At 33.2% G+C, this 14,710-nt stretch overlaps 1 protein-coding gene across 3 annotated transcripts in view; it reads right to left on the bottom strand.

The window, feature by feature from the left end:
- The window catches only part of PTPMT1 (protein tyrosine phosphatase, mitochondrial 1), a 39,900-nt gene that overhangs the window by 15,588 nt on the left and 9,602 nt on the right, over nucleotides 1-14,710 (bottom strand). For 2 of the 3 annotated variants that reach the window (XM_069841632.1, XM_069841635.1), the window contains one exon: nucleotides 624-815. In XM_069841632.1, coding sequence (XP_069697733.1) covers nucleotides 624-815 — 192 coding nt within the window. Of the gene's footprint in view, nucleotides 1-623; nucleotides 816-7,078; nucleotides 7,194-14,710 lie in introns of all 3 variants that reach the window. The other variant, XM_069841634.1, reaches the window with a different exon arrangement.

Raw genomic sequence — 14,710 nt, 5'->3', positions numbered from 1 at the left:
TTGTCCAAGGCCCCTTATAGACGAAGTCATTTGTTCTTAATTCATTGCACCGTCTTAGATGACATTATTTTAATTTTAAAACTCATTTATCTCATTAAATATCAGTCCTATCAAAATTTTGTAAAGAATAGAACTTATCGGAAATCATTTTTAAAGAAACTTTTGTTATGTAACATTTTTCACAAAAATCAATAATAAGCGAGATATTTCGATTTATTTAATACAGGCCCCCTTGTAATCCCCCTTTTAAATAAAGTATTTTGAATGCCATATAGCCTAAAATCTAAGTTACAACGAACTTAATTTATATTCCAATTTTCATATAAATCGGTTCAGCCATTATCGCGTGAAAAGGTAACAAACATACAGACAGATATACAAACAAAAATTTCAAAAAAGCGATTTTCGGTTACAGGGTGGTTAATTATATATGTTAGGACCAATTATTTTTGGAAAATCGGAAATTACCAGAAAAATTTCGGCTACAGATTTATTATTAGTATAGATGTAACTTCAATGAAACAATGACAAACAGCAAAAAACCTTCAGTCTTTAATGTAAAGCTGCTTGCATTATAAAGAAAAGTGAAATGACAGTATTTTAATTTGCAGCTTCATTCTTACCATCATAAGGTAGCAGCCCACCAGAGTAGCACTGCGTGTACGACCTGCTTTGCAGTGAACATATACTGATCCATCACAATTAACAAACTCGTTAATGAATGTCACACCTCGCTGCAGCTTTTTCTGGCATGGTGCTGCAAAAATATCAGTTGTGCTCAGCTGCAAGAACTTCACTCCTCTACTTTCCCACTCCTGAAGACAACAGAAACCTAATATTGGCAAACTGTTTCTTGGTATTTAAAAACAACAAATTAAATGTACATTAAGGTAAGTCCGAAACAGTTCAGCCAAACACACTCCTGATATCAGTGCTGTCATGGTAAATTTTTTCTTGGCCATACACCCTCGCCATACCAAATAGTCACACTGCTCTACAAGATGTACTTGAATTTAACTTTGCTAATATGATTTTTTTGCTGGCATTCTAATAAAAATATATAATACAAAATAATACATGAAAACAACGGCAGCTATCTTACCACTGACTAACAAATTATATAATTTCCCAAAAAGGTTTTTCTTGTAGAACAGGGGCATCAAGATGAATTCTTGAACGTGTACCTGAGGCAGTAAGGTGACTTTTCAACCATTCTTTAATGTATGACTCTGGATTCCAGTGTTGTAGAGATGGACCATTTATACGGATGTACATAAGTGATGATATATTGGGAATAATAATAGAGTATCTTCTATCAGTGCATATCTCATTCATGGCACTGAAGCCTCTCTCACATTCTGCCATTCCTATTGGAAAGGTTCTCAAGAAAATTTGAAAATCCTTCAAGCTTTCAGGTAGACTATGAGGATTTTGAATAAATTCTCTCATCTCCAATAATGCTTTTGAGCTTCAACATCAAATCTTTCACGCACTACGAATTTCATGTTCACCAAAACGAAGTGAAGGATTTTCAGGCCATAGACTTGGTGACAGAATTTTCATGTCTGATACGAGTTGAGTTTCACTTTCACTGGCATTTAATATTCCACTCTCACAAAGTCGACTTTACAGTGCAGCACTTAATTTACTGATGAACTCTTCCAAATTGATTTTCTTCATCCTACCACTTTCTACCACTGAAACTCCTTTAAAGATTCCATATCTATGGGCATTCTTAGCTTCTGTGTAATACTTCCCTGGATTTACTTTTGAAACTCTCCAAAATACGGATAGTTATTTTACACAAAACCTCAGCTTTCTGCATACTGTATCTATGCTTCTTGACTGCAGTTGTAGAGATAGAGATGACATTTCTCATACATGTTACACGTTACCATTTGAAACACGAACCTCAGAAAGAAAATGGTTCATTGGGATTCCCAACTCATGTACAGAAAGTCGCATATATAATTCAAGAAGTCGCTAGAATATGTATTTTCAATAATGAAATTTTCGCTTTTCTCACTGGAGAGTGCTGAAAAAGTCGCTAAATCTCATTTAACCAACACAAAAGTTACGAAAATTTGTTGCTAAAATCTGCCAAAAGTGGCTAGATTTGGCGACAAAGTCGCTAAATTGACAACACTGACTGGGAAGTAGGAGTGGAAAAAAAATGCACGAACAAATGCGAATTTGCTTCGCAATGTTGCCAATGTCGAGGTTTAAATCAATATTCGATAATCGATTAACAATTCCAACCAACTACAATGTTTGAACAAAAGAACTGTTTGGCTGGATTAAAAATAATACAATACAATTTGTAAAAGAAACTTATGGGTTCGAATTTTCTCTTGCCTATATGGCCTCTCAATAAAAAGCAGGTGGTCATACGCTGTATGGCCTCCATGACAGCACTGCCTGACATCACAAATAATAAAACTATAAAGCCTGAAGCTCAACATCGTACACTTGACACAGAAAATCAAAATAAAAAGACATCTTCAATATGCATCGAATCACAGTTCTCCTTTATATGACTTCCCATCACTACAATCACCACCGTTAAGAATTTATGTAGTAACAAATTGCTACAAAATCAACAATAATTAGTCCACCATTGTGGAGGAACAGTTAGCATGCCTGACCATGAAACGAGTGGGCCCAGGTTCAAATCCTGGTTGGGACAAGTTACATGGTTGGGGGTTTTCCCTCAACCCATTAAGAGCAAATGCTGGGTAACTTTCGGTGCTGGGCTCTGAAGTCATACTGTATTTCCACCTTCATTTCATTCAGACCTAGATAACCATAGCAATTCATAAAATGTCATAAAATAAACCAATTGAAATTGAACTGAACAGTAAGTAAAAATATTTCCATGCATGAATTCACAATAACATTTACATTATACAAAAGGCCTGCAAAACATTTTAATAACTTCCAGATACTGTAAAATTTATACTAGTTCTTCCAAATACTTATATTTCTTCGACTATTACAAACAAAAATAATGTCAAAATTATTTTTCTGTTGAAATTCATTTCATAATAATGCGCAAAAAGCAAGAGATACAAAGAGGACAAGATTCCTCCCCCCCCCCCCAATTTCATTTATTGTAATCTATAGATCTTACATCAGCACTGTAACTTTAGATTGTGGAATAAACCAAAAATTATACAAAATTAATATACAATACATAGCAAGCAGACTACAAGCAAGGTTCACTAGTAATAAGTGCTGTAAACAAACTTAAGTTTTAGGTCTCATGATCTGCCATGGGTATTTAATTTTTTTTCTGGCCAGCACCGTGAATTGGGTCCCGACATAGCTCAGATTGAAAGAGCGCTCAGCGTGCAGAGCTGAGAGGTCCTGGGTTCGATTCTTGGTGCCGGAAAGAATTTTTCTCCAATAATAGATATGAACAACAATATTTTGAGAGATATATATTTTAGAATTAATAGTGTTATTTTCAGTGGGCTTACATACATTCTATACTACTTAAGGAACATGATAAAAGTCTCAGTGAATTATTTTTTTATATGCAATCCTTGTGGTTTCAAGGAATTCAAGAATTCAGTTGGATAAACACAGCCCACTCACTATCTAGGATTGTATCAAGAAACTCATATGGTCCTAGACTGCATAAAGATAGTTCTACATATTGGATGAATTGTCTAGATTTTGGGCTTTATGATGTATCAACATTGTTGTTTAATTACAGTAGAACCTCTATTATCCGTGGTAATGAAGGGGATGGACTAAACGGTTAATCAAAAAAATCGGATAATCCGTATCTTAAAATATTTTTGTAAATTAAGGGAATAATACTTGTACTGTCGTAATTTTCTCTGTGGTCTTATGTTTAACATGCAAAGTAGTGAATCAGAAGTTCACTCATTCAAGTCTGGTTGTCAAGGGGCAAGGAAACTCCTTCAAATGGCTGTCAGCAAAAAGATAACAATAGTAGAGGTCTCATATTATGAATTTACTTACTTTATACACTTTATGTTTGTTTGTTTTTTTTATTAAATCGCGCATAGTTGTAACACCAATCTCGTATTCTGGTGCGAGATGAGCCACAGTTTCTCTTTTTCCAAACTGCTCTATTATTTGCATTTTTGTCGATACTTAGCACAACACATTTTATTTTGACATTGTGGAGTACATTTTATATAGAAGTTGACTAAACCAAATTGTGTAAGTGCATAGGCAGAGGCATGGGCAGAGGGCACTGCCCCCCAAACTTGCCTGAACTTCTTTTTTTTTTTTTTTATTGACGTTAGAAAATATTGAATTCAAAAGATCTTATTTGCTTTTATTTATGATTAAGTTTCTGTGCTTAACTTGAAGAATTAATGTCTTCAGATCATGTATCTGGACTATAATATTTATTTTAAATTTCTGAATGTATAAGAATTTCTATACCTCATTTGAGGAATGGAAGCACTGTTATGTTTCTTTTGTAATTGCCTGTGTTAGAAGTCTGCAGGTGTTCAGGCCGCCACTTGGAGATGATGAATAACATACTGCACAACAATGCAGAAAAAAGAAAAGTGATCCTGGTATAATGTTTAAACTTAAAGACGAGATTAAATAAAATAATTAGAGTTTACATTTCATATGATATCTTCATATAAGAAAGTTTCTGTTAGTACTGTTACGTAGTTTTATTGATGCATGCTTGTGTTTCTGTATGAGAAACAAAAAGAGGGAGATTGTTGTAAGATATGACCTATAATTTGAAGCAGACCTACAGTTCAAGCCCTATGCAACTCAGTCCAAAACATCGTAGATATGGATGTAACACTGCAAGAAACATGCCCTCCAGAAAATACTTTTATTAAATGATCATATACCGATATCTGATCAGAAAGAGAAAAAGGAATTGGTTGGGTCACTGGCTGAGAAGAAACTGCCTACTGAAGCTACGTAAAGATTTTTTTTTTCCTACAGAATAACCATTAATAACCAATAATATCCATTAATAACCACTGTCTACTGAAGGATGCACTGGAAGGAATGGTGAATTGGAGAAGAGTTAGGGACAGAAGAAGATATGATATGATATGATATATGATATGATATATGATATGATATGATAGACCACATTAAAGTATGTGGATCATATGCGGAGGCTAAGAGGAAGGCAGGAAATAGGAAAGATTGGAGAATGCTGGGTTTACAGTGAAAGACCTGACCATGGGCAGAACACTTATGTATGTATGTATTCCGATATACTGTACCACGGTCAAGCTATAACAGGGAAATTAATGATGTCCCCCATAACCCCATTATATGGGGATTCTATGGTTTTGCTTTGCCCCCTCAAGGAAACGGTTCTCTCTCCGCCTATGGTGTAAAGGCATGTAATAACACTCTCTAGAAAAAATACGTACTAATATAACGTAAAGTAGTACTTCAATGTTTCTGTAGCAAAAAAAGAAAAAGAAACGCAAGAGACAGTCCGACAATCGGTTAATAGGGTGACGGAATCAGGGTTCTACTGTACATGTTATTTTTTCCACAGCCTCGTGAAAGTCGATGTTGAATACAACAGACAATAATAAAGAACAATTGACTGTGGAAGATTGTGTTTTAATGTTATACATGAATGTTTGATCATATTTATTTTTAATTAATTTAACATCCATTTATACAATTTGAATGTAGCATATGTTTTTCTCCTGGTTTTGAAGGTTAAATGTGCAAACTTTGGCAAATATCGGTCAAAGCGTATATAAAACATACATATATACAGTACATACATATCCACATTCACTTTTATATATTAACATTATCCTGCTTTTATCACGCTATTTTTGTGTATAAACTTTACTTCCATTGAGGGCAGATAATGCCAGCATTTAATACAGATTTAAACCAGTGCATTTCTCTACCACATAAGGTTTCAGAGCTTGAAGGCTCATGCCTTTATCTGATCAAATTTTGTTAATCTTATATTGGCCTTTATAACATTTTTTCTCCACTGTAGGAAACTGAGCAACCCAGATGACTGAATTTGTTTACCTGCAAAATGATTTTACTGTTAATTATTATTTTGCTTCTTATAGAAATCCATTCTTTTTAATGTTATTTTTCTAACTTATATGCAGATATTTACATCGTCCTAGCCTCTTATTACAAACCTATTACCAGAAAACAAGAAAGTTTTTTTTTTTATTTTTAGCTCTCCATTGTATTATACAGAAGATTATAGATTCACTGAAGTTATTACCTGCATATACGTAACAAATTAGCTGCTACCACATTGTAATCTTGGGTGCACCCACTCGTCAGGAAACACTGTATCAGGAAGGTTATCCACTATTCCCGGTATTCAGGCAAATGAACTAACACTGTACTTAACATACAATTTCTGGTATTCAGGCTATCAGTTGTTTTTATCGCAGTCTAGTGTATCTGAGGTCGAGACACACTTTAAAACGTTAAGTACAGTTTAGAACAGTGTATGTTATTAGTGAATAACCTTGTTAATATATATCATATCATTAACGTAATTTTAAATTTGTGAGGAAAATTTTCTAGTATAACTGTCCCAAGCAAGCCAATTATAAAGAGACTTCACAATTTCGCACTACTGGTACAGCGTTGTTTTAACAGAAGTGAAAATGAAGGAAACTGGATAATCATTTGATAGAAGTCCAAGGAAATCTATAATCTTCTAGGAGCACAGTGTGCAGTTTCACGTGGATCTGCACATACAACAATAAAATCACTGAAATTATCATATCGATTTTTGTGGTTCAAAGACTAACTAATCCTTGTAGCTAATACTAGAATTCAATTTTGTAATGAGTATAGCTCGGATTTCCATGCCAATGCATAGTTTTTATATAAGCTGGTTACACTTCTCAAACTTTGCAAATGTTCATTTTATGACTTAGCAATTACAAAATAACCGTACTTTTTCTGCACATGTTTGCATGTGTTGGCCTTTTCGGGATTTAAATTTATGCATAATGCATATTTTGAAGATTTCATATATAACAGCACATGTTTAGACTTTTATATTGCATATTATGTCCTTTTTTTCCAGGCTTTAGTGCATATGTTAACTTACATAATAGTGCCTTTTATGAATGTTGCATAGCTTGTCCAGGAGCTGTAAGGTGACCACTGGACTTACATCCTCCTTGCTAGCAACTACTTGGAGGGAAATCCTTATGCTTGCAAGTCTACAAATAGAAATGACCAGATAGATACATTACATGACGACATTGGTGTGAAAAAAGGATGAGACGAAAAAAATAAAATTTATTTAAGATTGCCACATGAAATGTACGAGACATTGCTCACAAAGAACAATTTGATGACATTTTAGCTAAAAAAGAAGTTTCAATAGCCTATCAGGGGAAAAAAAAATAGAAGTACAAAAAAGATAAACTTCATTCAGGAGTGAAACAGAAAACTAGAGCAGGAGTAATGATAATATTACATTAAAAATTTAAAAACAAAGTTAATTATTATAATTTTTGGAATAACAGACTCGTACAAGTATGTCTAAAATATCAACGGGTTATTTGGCTGTAATTGGAATATTTGCACCAACTAATGGTGAAGTAGAAACTCATAGATATTATAACGATTTTGTCATGCTGCTACGAGATTTTAATGCTCGAATAGGAAACTCCAAGATAGAATAGAACATTGGCACATTTGGTGGACAAACCCACAATCAAAATGGCTCTTCTTTTATTGATTTTGCACTGTATAATCAACTGAAAATAATCATAATTCATTTTTTATCATAAGGACAGTCATTAAAAAATTAATTTATCATAAGGACAGTCATAAAAAAACTAACTTGGGAGGCAAAAGGATAAAAATCAATAATTGATTATGCAATATGCAACAATAAATTATCAGAAATGGTACTCGATACTAGAGTTTTTAGGGGCACAGAATTAGAAACTAACCATTATTTGCTTGTATGACCAATTCGCCTAAGACCAAGTTGGTATAAAAGAAAGCACAAACCAACAAATTCAAATAACAATATATTATATAAAGTGCATCTACTGAATGACCCTACTATTAAGTGTGGCTATATCAAAAACGATTATATGAAATTAAATAGCAATATACCAGTAAGTGAAAATATAAAAGAAGAATGGTTGATCATCAAACAAACAGCATTTGAAAGTGTTGGAACAAAAAAAAAAGTGGCAACTATGACCAGGGTGACCAGATTATGAAACTGAAAAACCAGGACACATCTTTTAGTGTATCATTTTCTTCAGCACATTTTTCCACCTCCCCCTCCACCAGAAAATAAATGTCAAATTGAAGAGCGTTTTCACAAAACTCGTTATCTACATTTTTTTCGATTTTGAGGTTTTAGCGTATCCTTATGGTTTTGGGTCAGGAGAATCCAATGGTGCTATCACAATTAAGCTAAAGTTGGTAAGTATATCAGTAAATTGATCTTTAAATAAAAGAGATTTTTCAAAACTCGGCATCTACAGTTGTGTATTTTAGAAAAGAGCTCTCTTGAAAAAAAACAAAAAACAAGATGTTGTAGATAACGAGTTTTGTGAAAACGCCCCTCAATTATTACTCACATAACGTCAATATTACCCTCAAGTGTATTTTTCAGAAGCTTCTGGTTTTTCCATGCGATAGTCGTAAAATTCTGAATATGTATGACTACATTGTGTTTTAACAACTAGTACAGCCTTAGAGTTTCTACATTAAGACGACTTTTTTCCTCAGACCAGTACATATTCGTAAGACTGATGATGCGCTCAATAGATGCAATGATCACAGGAACACTCAATACAAACTCTACCATTTTGGAAACACTGTCAACACTAATGTGAAATACTCTACATTATTGGAATATTGCTATCCAGCACAGAGACACTGTAAATTTTCTTGTATCCAGTCCTGTATGTTCTGGCGGATGTTTTGTACATGAAAAAATTTATCAAATAACACATTCTCATTTAAACATATCACAGATTCATAGTTCGAAAAGAAAGCAACTGAACCCTCAACATCATTCCATTCAGGAACTTTGGTCAATATAGAGTATCCACCAGCCACTGAATGAATATTGCACACTTTTATCATTGCGAATGTGGCACAATAAACCAATTTTCAATACTTTTATCAGAACCACAACACATTTCAATTCTTATTGTTATATATATATAATTATTACTACATTAACACATTTAATATATCACAAGACACAGACTCAACGAATTAAATGTAATATTATAAAAGTCGCCATATTTTCTTCATGGAATAATGATCCACTACTGACACCAGCAGCAGAGCCGGCAATACATGCAAACGAAATTATACTAAATGTGAGGAATGTTACTACATGTGTGTAATATTATGTGGCAGGTTAGGTTAGATTAAGTGTGTAATATGTAACAGGTTAGGTTAGGTTTGATTAGGTGTGTAGTATTATTACTATGTTGCCTCTAGAGTCAGTGATAATAAAGAGTCTTGTTATGATCATTGGTCTCGAGAAGAGCATTATAACGTGTCCCTATCTGTGTGTGAATATGCAAAACTACACTTAAATAAACTTGCACATTGTACGCTCTTCACTTTATATAAAAATTTAATACTTCATCAGGATTAGCTTTCTCGGGACACAGGAACAATTAGTAAAAATTGGGACTGTCTCAGTAAAACTGGGATGTCTGGTTACCCTGACTATAACAATGAAATTGAGATGACAATATATCAAATATAAATGAAGATAAACGGAAAGTTTACAAAAAAACATATTAGTGGAAAATATTAGGGTAAAACTGATTATAATTTGAAAAGGGCAACAGCAAAACAAGACGTACTGTACACAAATATCACAGAAGATATTGGAATGGATTTGTATAATTTTTAAAAAATGATGTAACCCGTCCCAAACCTCAGACATATAAAATTTTTTAAATAATTAATAATGAATGTAAAGATACTACATAACTTAACATACTACCTCAAGATAAATGGTTAAAATAATACCAAGATTTATGGTGTCAAAATACATCTCCTGTGATTATGAAGTACTCAGAAAATTTAGATGTGGAACATTATTATATCATTAGATAAAATGATTTCAATACTCAGAAAATCTAAGGGAATAAAATGTCGGGAAAAGATAGTATCAATACGGAATTGTTGAAAAATATAAGTCAATTGATTTTGCGATTTTATAAATTTGATTTGGAATTACAAAGAACCACTCAACTGCTGGTCGAAATCTTCAGTTATATCAATTTATAAGAATGGAAACAGAACACAGTGTGATAATTATAGGGGCATTAGTTTGTTAAATACAGGATATAAAATTTATTCTAGCCTAATAAAAAACAAATTAAGTACACATGAAAAAAATTTAGGTGAAGAACAAAGTGGTTTCAGAAAAGGCAAATCATGATGTGATTGTTATTTTACAATGAAATTATTAATTGGAAAACATAGAGAGTTTAATAGAGAAACATACATTCCATTCGTTGATTTTTAGAACGTTTTCGACCAAGTAAATCATAATAAATTATTAAACATATTAGCTGCAGATAATATTTCACAACAATTTCTCCAGAATTATATTATATTATACTGTACATATAAGGCAACTACTGTTTCAATCAAAACCAGAAATAAACTGTTGAATTGGATCCAGATTTTTACTGGTTCTATTTAATATAGGTCTATACATGAATGTAATCATAACAGAATTTGAAAACAGCACACATGGTTAAATACTCATAAATCTAAATTTAAACTTACACACTCTTATTTTTGCATATGATTTGGCCCTATTAGCCACTTCTGAGGATGATCTACAGAGATCGATTTACAATTTAAAGTTAATAGCAGACAAATACTTCATGAAAATATCAACTAACAAAACAAAAGTAATACCCTTCTGTGGCAAAGGCCCAGTATTCTGTAAAAGTTGTATGAACGGAAAAAATTTGGAAAGAGTCAATGAATTTAAATACCTTGGTGTCAAGTTGTCTTTCCTTTTTTTGGCAGATCTTGATATGCCAGATAAAATTCTTAAATACAATAAATATATGAGCATCATTAAGTCATGAAACCATCTCTAGTCCAATGAAACACTCACGACTATATAAAACCTTATGTTAGGGGTATCATGGACTCTAAGAAAAAAGGATGAAAGAAGAATTACCTCTAGTGAAATGAAATTTATGTGCTGAACAGCTGGCTACACAAAGTGGGACCATAAGAGGAATGAAAACATCCTACAAGAACTAGGAATGAGACCTAGTACTAGAATATATTCATTACTATCAAAGTTACCTGGCACCAACATATCTACTAAATCTTCAGAACACAATATCTCTAGGGTGAATTATAAACCTCCACGTATGTACTTAAGATTTTAATAGATATTTTCTTTCTTTTAAGGAGAAGGAGCCTGAAGGTTTACACCGCAGCCTGAGGCTTATTGTGCTTACCACTCTTGTGGCCCATTTCACAATGTTAACAAATTAATAATTTACAAATCACAAGTCTGTCCATTGTGCAACTCAAACCAAGAAATGGATTCGGAACACCTCAAAATCTGTGCTTCAGTGGCTGGTCATGATAATATCTTTGAAAAATATTGGAGTGCAAGAGGTCAAATGACTTTATTGTCAAACGCCTGGCATTAGAAAACAACAACAACAACAAATCACAAGTAAAAGATTACAAATGCTTGTAAATTGTGTTTCACAATGCAATCTTATTAATTTGTGAAGTTTAACGAAGCATTATACATATATACGTAAGTGTTCTGCCCATGCGCAGGTCTTTCACTGCAATATTAGTTGAACAATATCGCCAACAACAGTTTACAAAATTCGCTAAAGCTGCTGTATTTTTACCACTAATCGATAGACATGTTTATATTTTATCCTAAAAGCTTGCTGAATCATATTTCACCAACAGAAAATATAAAATATTGTTAAGAAAAATTTAAATCTTAAGATTTTCCTATATTGGGGATAGTGGAGACTCATGTGAAGTGACTGGTTGAGTACAACAAGGCGTTGATTACCCTACGACTTGAATGACTATAGAAAGTGCCAAATTCAGTCAAATACGTAAATAATGGATTTGGTCAATGTATAAACATGCAATTAACAGAATGGTTGCCATATCTCTTCATAAAATCAGCTTCATTTTGTGTTGGCCCATCAATATTTAGGATATTAATGTCCATCCACAACCTCACAAACATTAAGGGACCGTCACTTCTGCACAATGAAGCCTTAGAAATTCCGTGTATATCTGATACTGCAAGGAATTGACAGCCATACACAGTTGTTGCTTTGAGATTTAGGACACCACTTTTCCCTGATGGTCGTTGGATGTGATGTCCCATATCTTGTACGAAACATTCCATCACAACGAAACTAATTTCAAACATTTAATTAAATTTATACAATGATATGAACGCGTTATTAATTCTTGGGCGGAAATTTTAACACCTACGTCTTCTTTGATTAGGCCTAAGTACAACATTTTCGTATGAGTTACTAAACTGATAAATAACATCACAACTGCTTTAGTTTCATTCTTAATGGTAATCCAATTACTCAAAAATTAATTTAATGAATAAATTTTAATTTGTTTATTCATAATTTATTGCAATATTAAACTTTACACATCTAAGAGCTATTATAGAAAATGTGCTAGTTTTACAAGTAAAGTTTACAATTTGTAAAATTACTTACTCTTTGATTGTGAAACAAAATACCTGTAAAGTACTCAAAATTTCATTTGTAAAGATTTTATTTCCTTTGTAAAGTTCAACATTACAAACTAAGATTGTAAAACAGAAGTTTACAATATAAAAACAAAGTTTACAATTTACAATGATTGCAAATTTGTGAAACTAGCCCTTGCTCTGTTTGTCATCGAACAATTATGCTCTTTTATGAAAACAGAGCACATAGCATCGTGAACTTAACTTGGGCTATGGTACTGATGGTAATATGAATAAATGAGTCTGAGGTTTAATGCCAGATACCCAGCAATTCTGCTTTAGTTGGTTGAGGGAAAAACCTCGAAAAAAATCCCAGCCAGGTAACTTGTCCCAACCAGGATTTGAACCCAGGCCTGCTCATTTCATGATCAGACATGTTGTTACTCCACAGTGGACATTTTATTATATTAAACAAAAGGTGTGTCATATATTTTAGTGTGGTTATTTTTAGTTAAATGCTGCGAATTTTTCCTCAACTGTAGCTCAGTAGAATTATTTACTAGGGTCAATATATTAAAGCTTAACTAAAAAATTAAAAAAGCCAAAAAAAATCTTCCAGTAAAGTGACAATGGAAAGAAAATTGTGCAATAGAGAAGACAAAGAATATATCAGACCAAGGACAGAATTTTATATCTTTGAAAATATGCATTTTATTCATGGTACAGTGCTTATCATTTGTGATAAAACAGCATGGACACCAAAGTCTTTTATTTCTGATCAGTTTTCTTGATTATTGTTTATGTCTTTAGAGAAGCAGAGTATTTGTTAAATAAAATGGCCTTGTTTTCCAGCAGTTTTTCTAAAAAAACTTAATTGCTTTAAAGCAGTGGTTCCAAACTTCTTGAAAACGTGACCCACTTTTGGGCCCTCCCCCACTTACTATACCAGTTTTGGATTCCATTTCAAAAACACAAATCCCTGTAAAGTCATAAACTATAATCCGAGGCACAACAGCCCATGAAGGATCATGACCGACCAGCTGGCTGCTGGCGTCACGTCCACATACTGAAGCAGAGGTGGACGATCATCCAACCAGAATGAAGGTATAGTGTGATTAGCACAATGATCCCTACAGCCATTATAGCTGGCTTTCATAACCGGATTTTGCTACATATCGTAACTCCTCAAGTGCATGACGATGCTGGGTGGGCACCAGCCCAGACACTGGCTGAAATTTCATGAGAAAATTTCTTCTCCATGAGGACTCGAACCAGCGTGCATTCCATAACACGAGTCCTAGGCAGGATGCCTTAGACCACGACGCAGGACATCATAAACTATAATTTTACTCAAAACCTGTGCATACCACCCCAAGTACGATTTTAAACAACATCTTTTTAAGTATTTTGCGGAAGAAACTCAAAACAATTACGACAGTCACAGATATATATACCGAATCCGTTGTGTTTAAGTGGCCGAAATTCCATAAAATATTAAGGAAAAACTCGTTGAAATTTGTACCTACTGATGGAATGTTGAAACTGTGCCCTTTTTTGCAAAGTGTTGACCAGTTTTGCATCAAAAGAATCCTTCGAGTTTGCAAAAGGAGCTCTTAAATTTTTTTGTAACATTTGCAACCTCGCATTCATGCAAATTAAAATTAAGTTTGTCTTCTACGATTTCCATTGAATCAAAACGAGATATCTCGAATTTGAAAATGGTACCACTATGTGTATCAAATACCATTTGAGAGGCCACACTCTGAAAAACAGGCATATTAATTATTTTTTATTTTATAACTACTGAAAGATTTTGTTATTTTTATGTTCAAAGTTGTTTATGTTTCTAAATGCAAAATAATTATATGTTAATAAGGTATTTTTGTTTTATTTTATAATCATCTCGAAAGCCCACTCAGCTCTTTACATGACCCCCCAAGGGGACGCGAACCACACTTCGGGAATCACCGCTTTAAAACTTTGTTCTTGAAAATCACTTTTTCAGATTAACAA

Source organism: Periplaneta americana, chromosome 12 (assembly GCF_040183065.1).
Source record: "Periplaneta americana isolate PAMFEO1 chromosome 12, P.americana_PAMFEO1_priV1, whole genome shotgun sequence".
Lineage (NCBI taxonomy): Eukaryota > Metazoa > Arthropoda > Insecta > Blattodea > Blattidae > Periplaneta > Periplaneta americana.
This window is presented reverse-complemented; position numbering and strand designations above follow the sequence as displayed.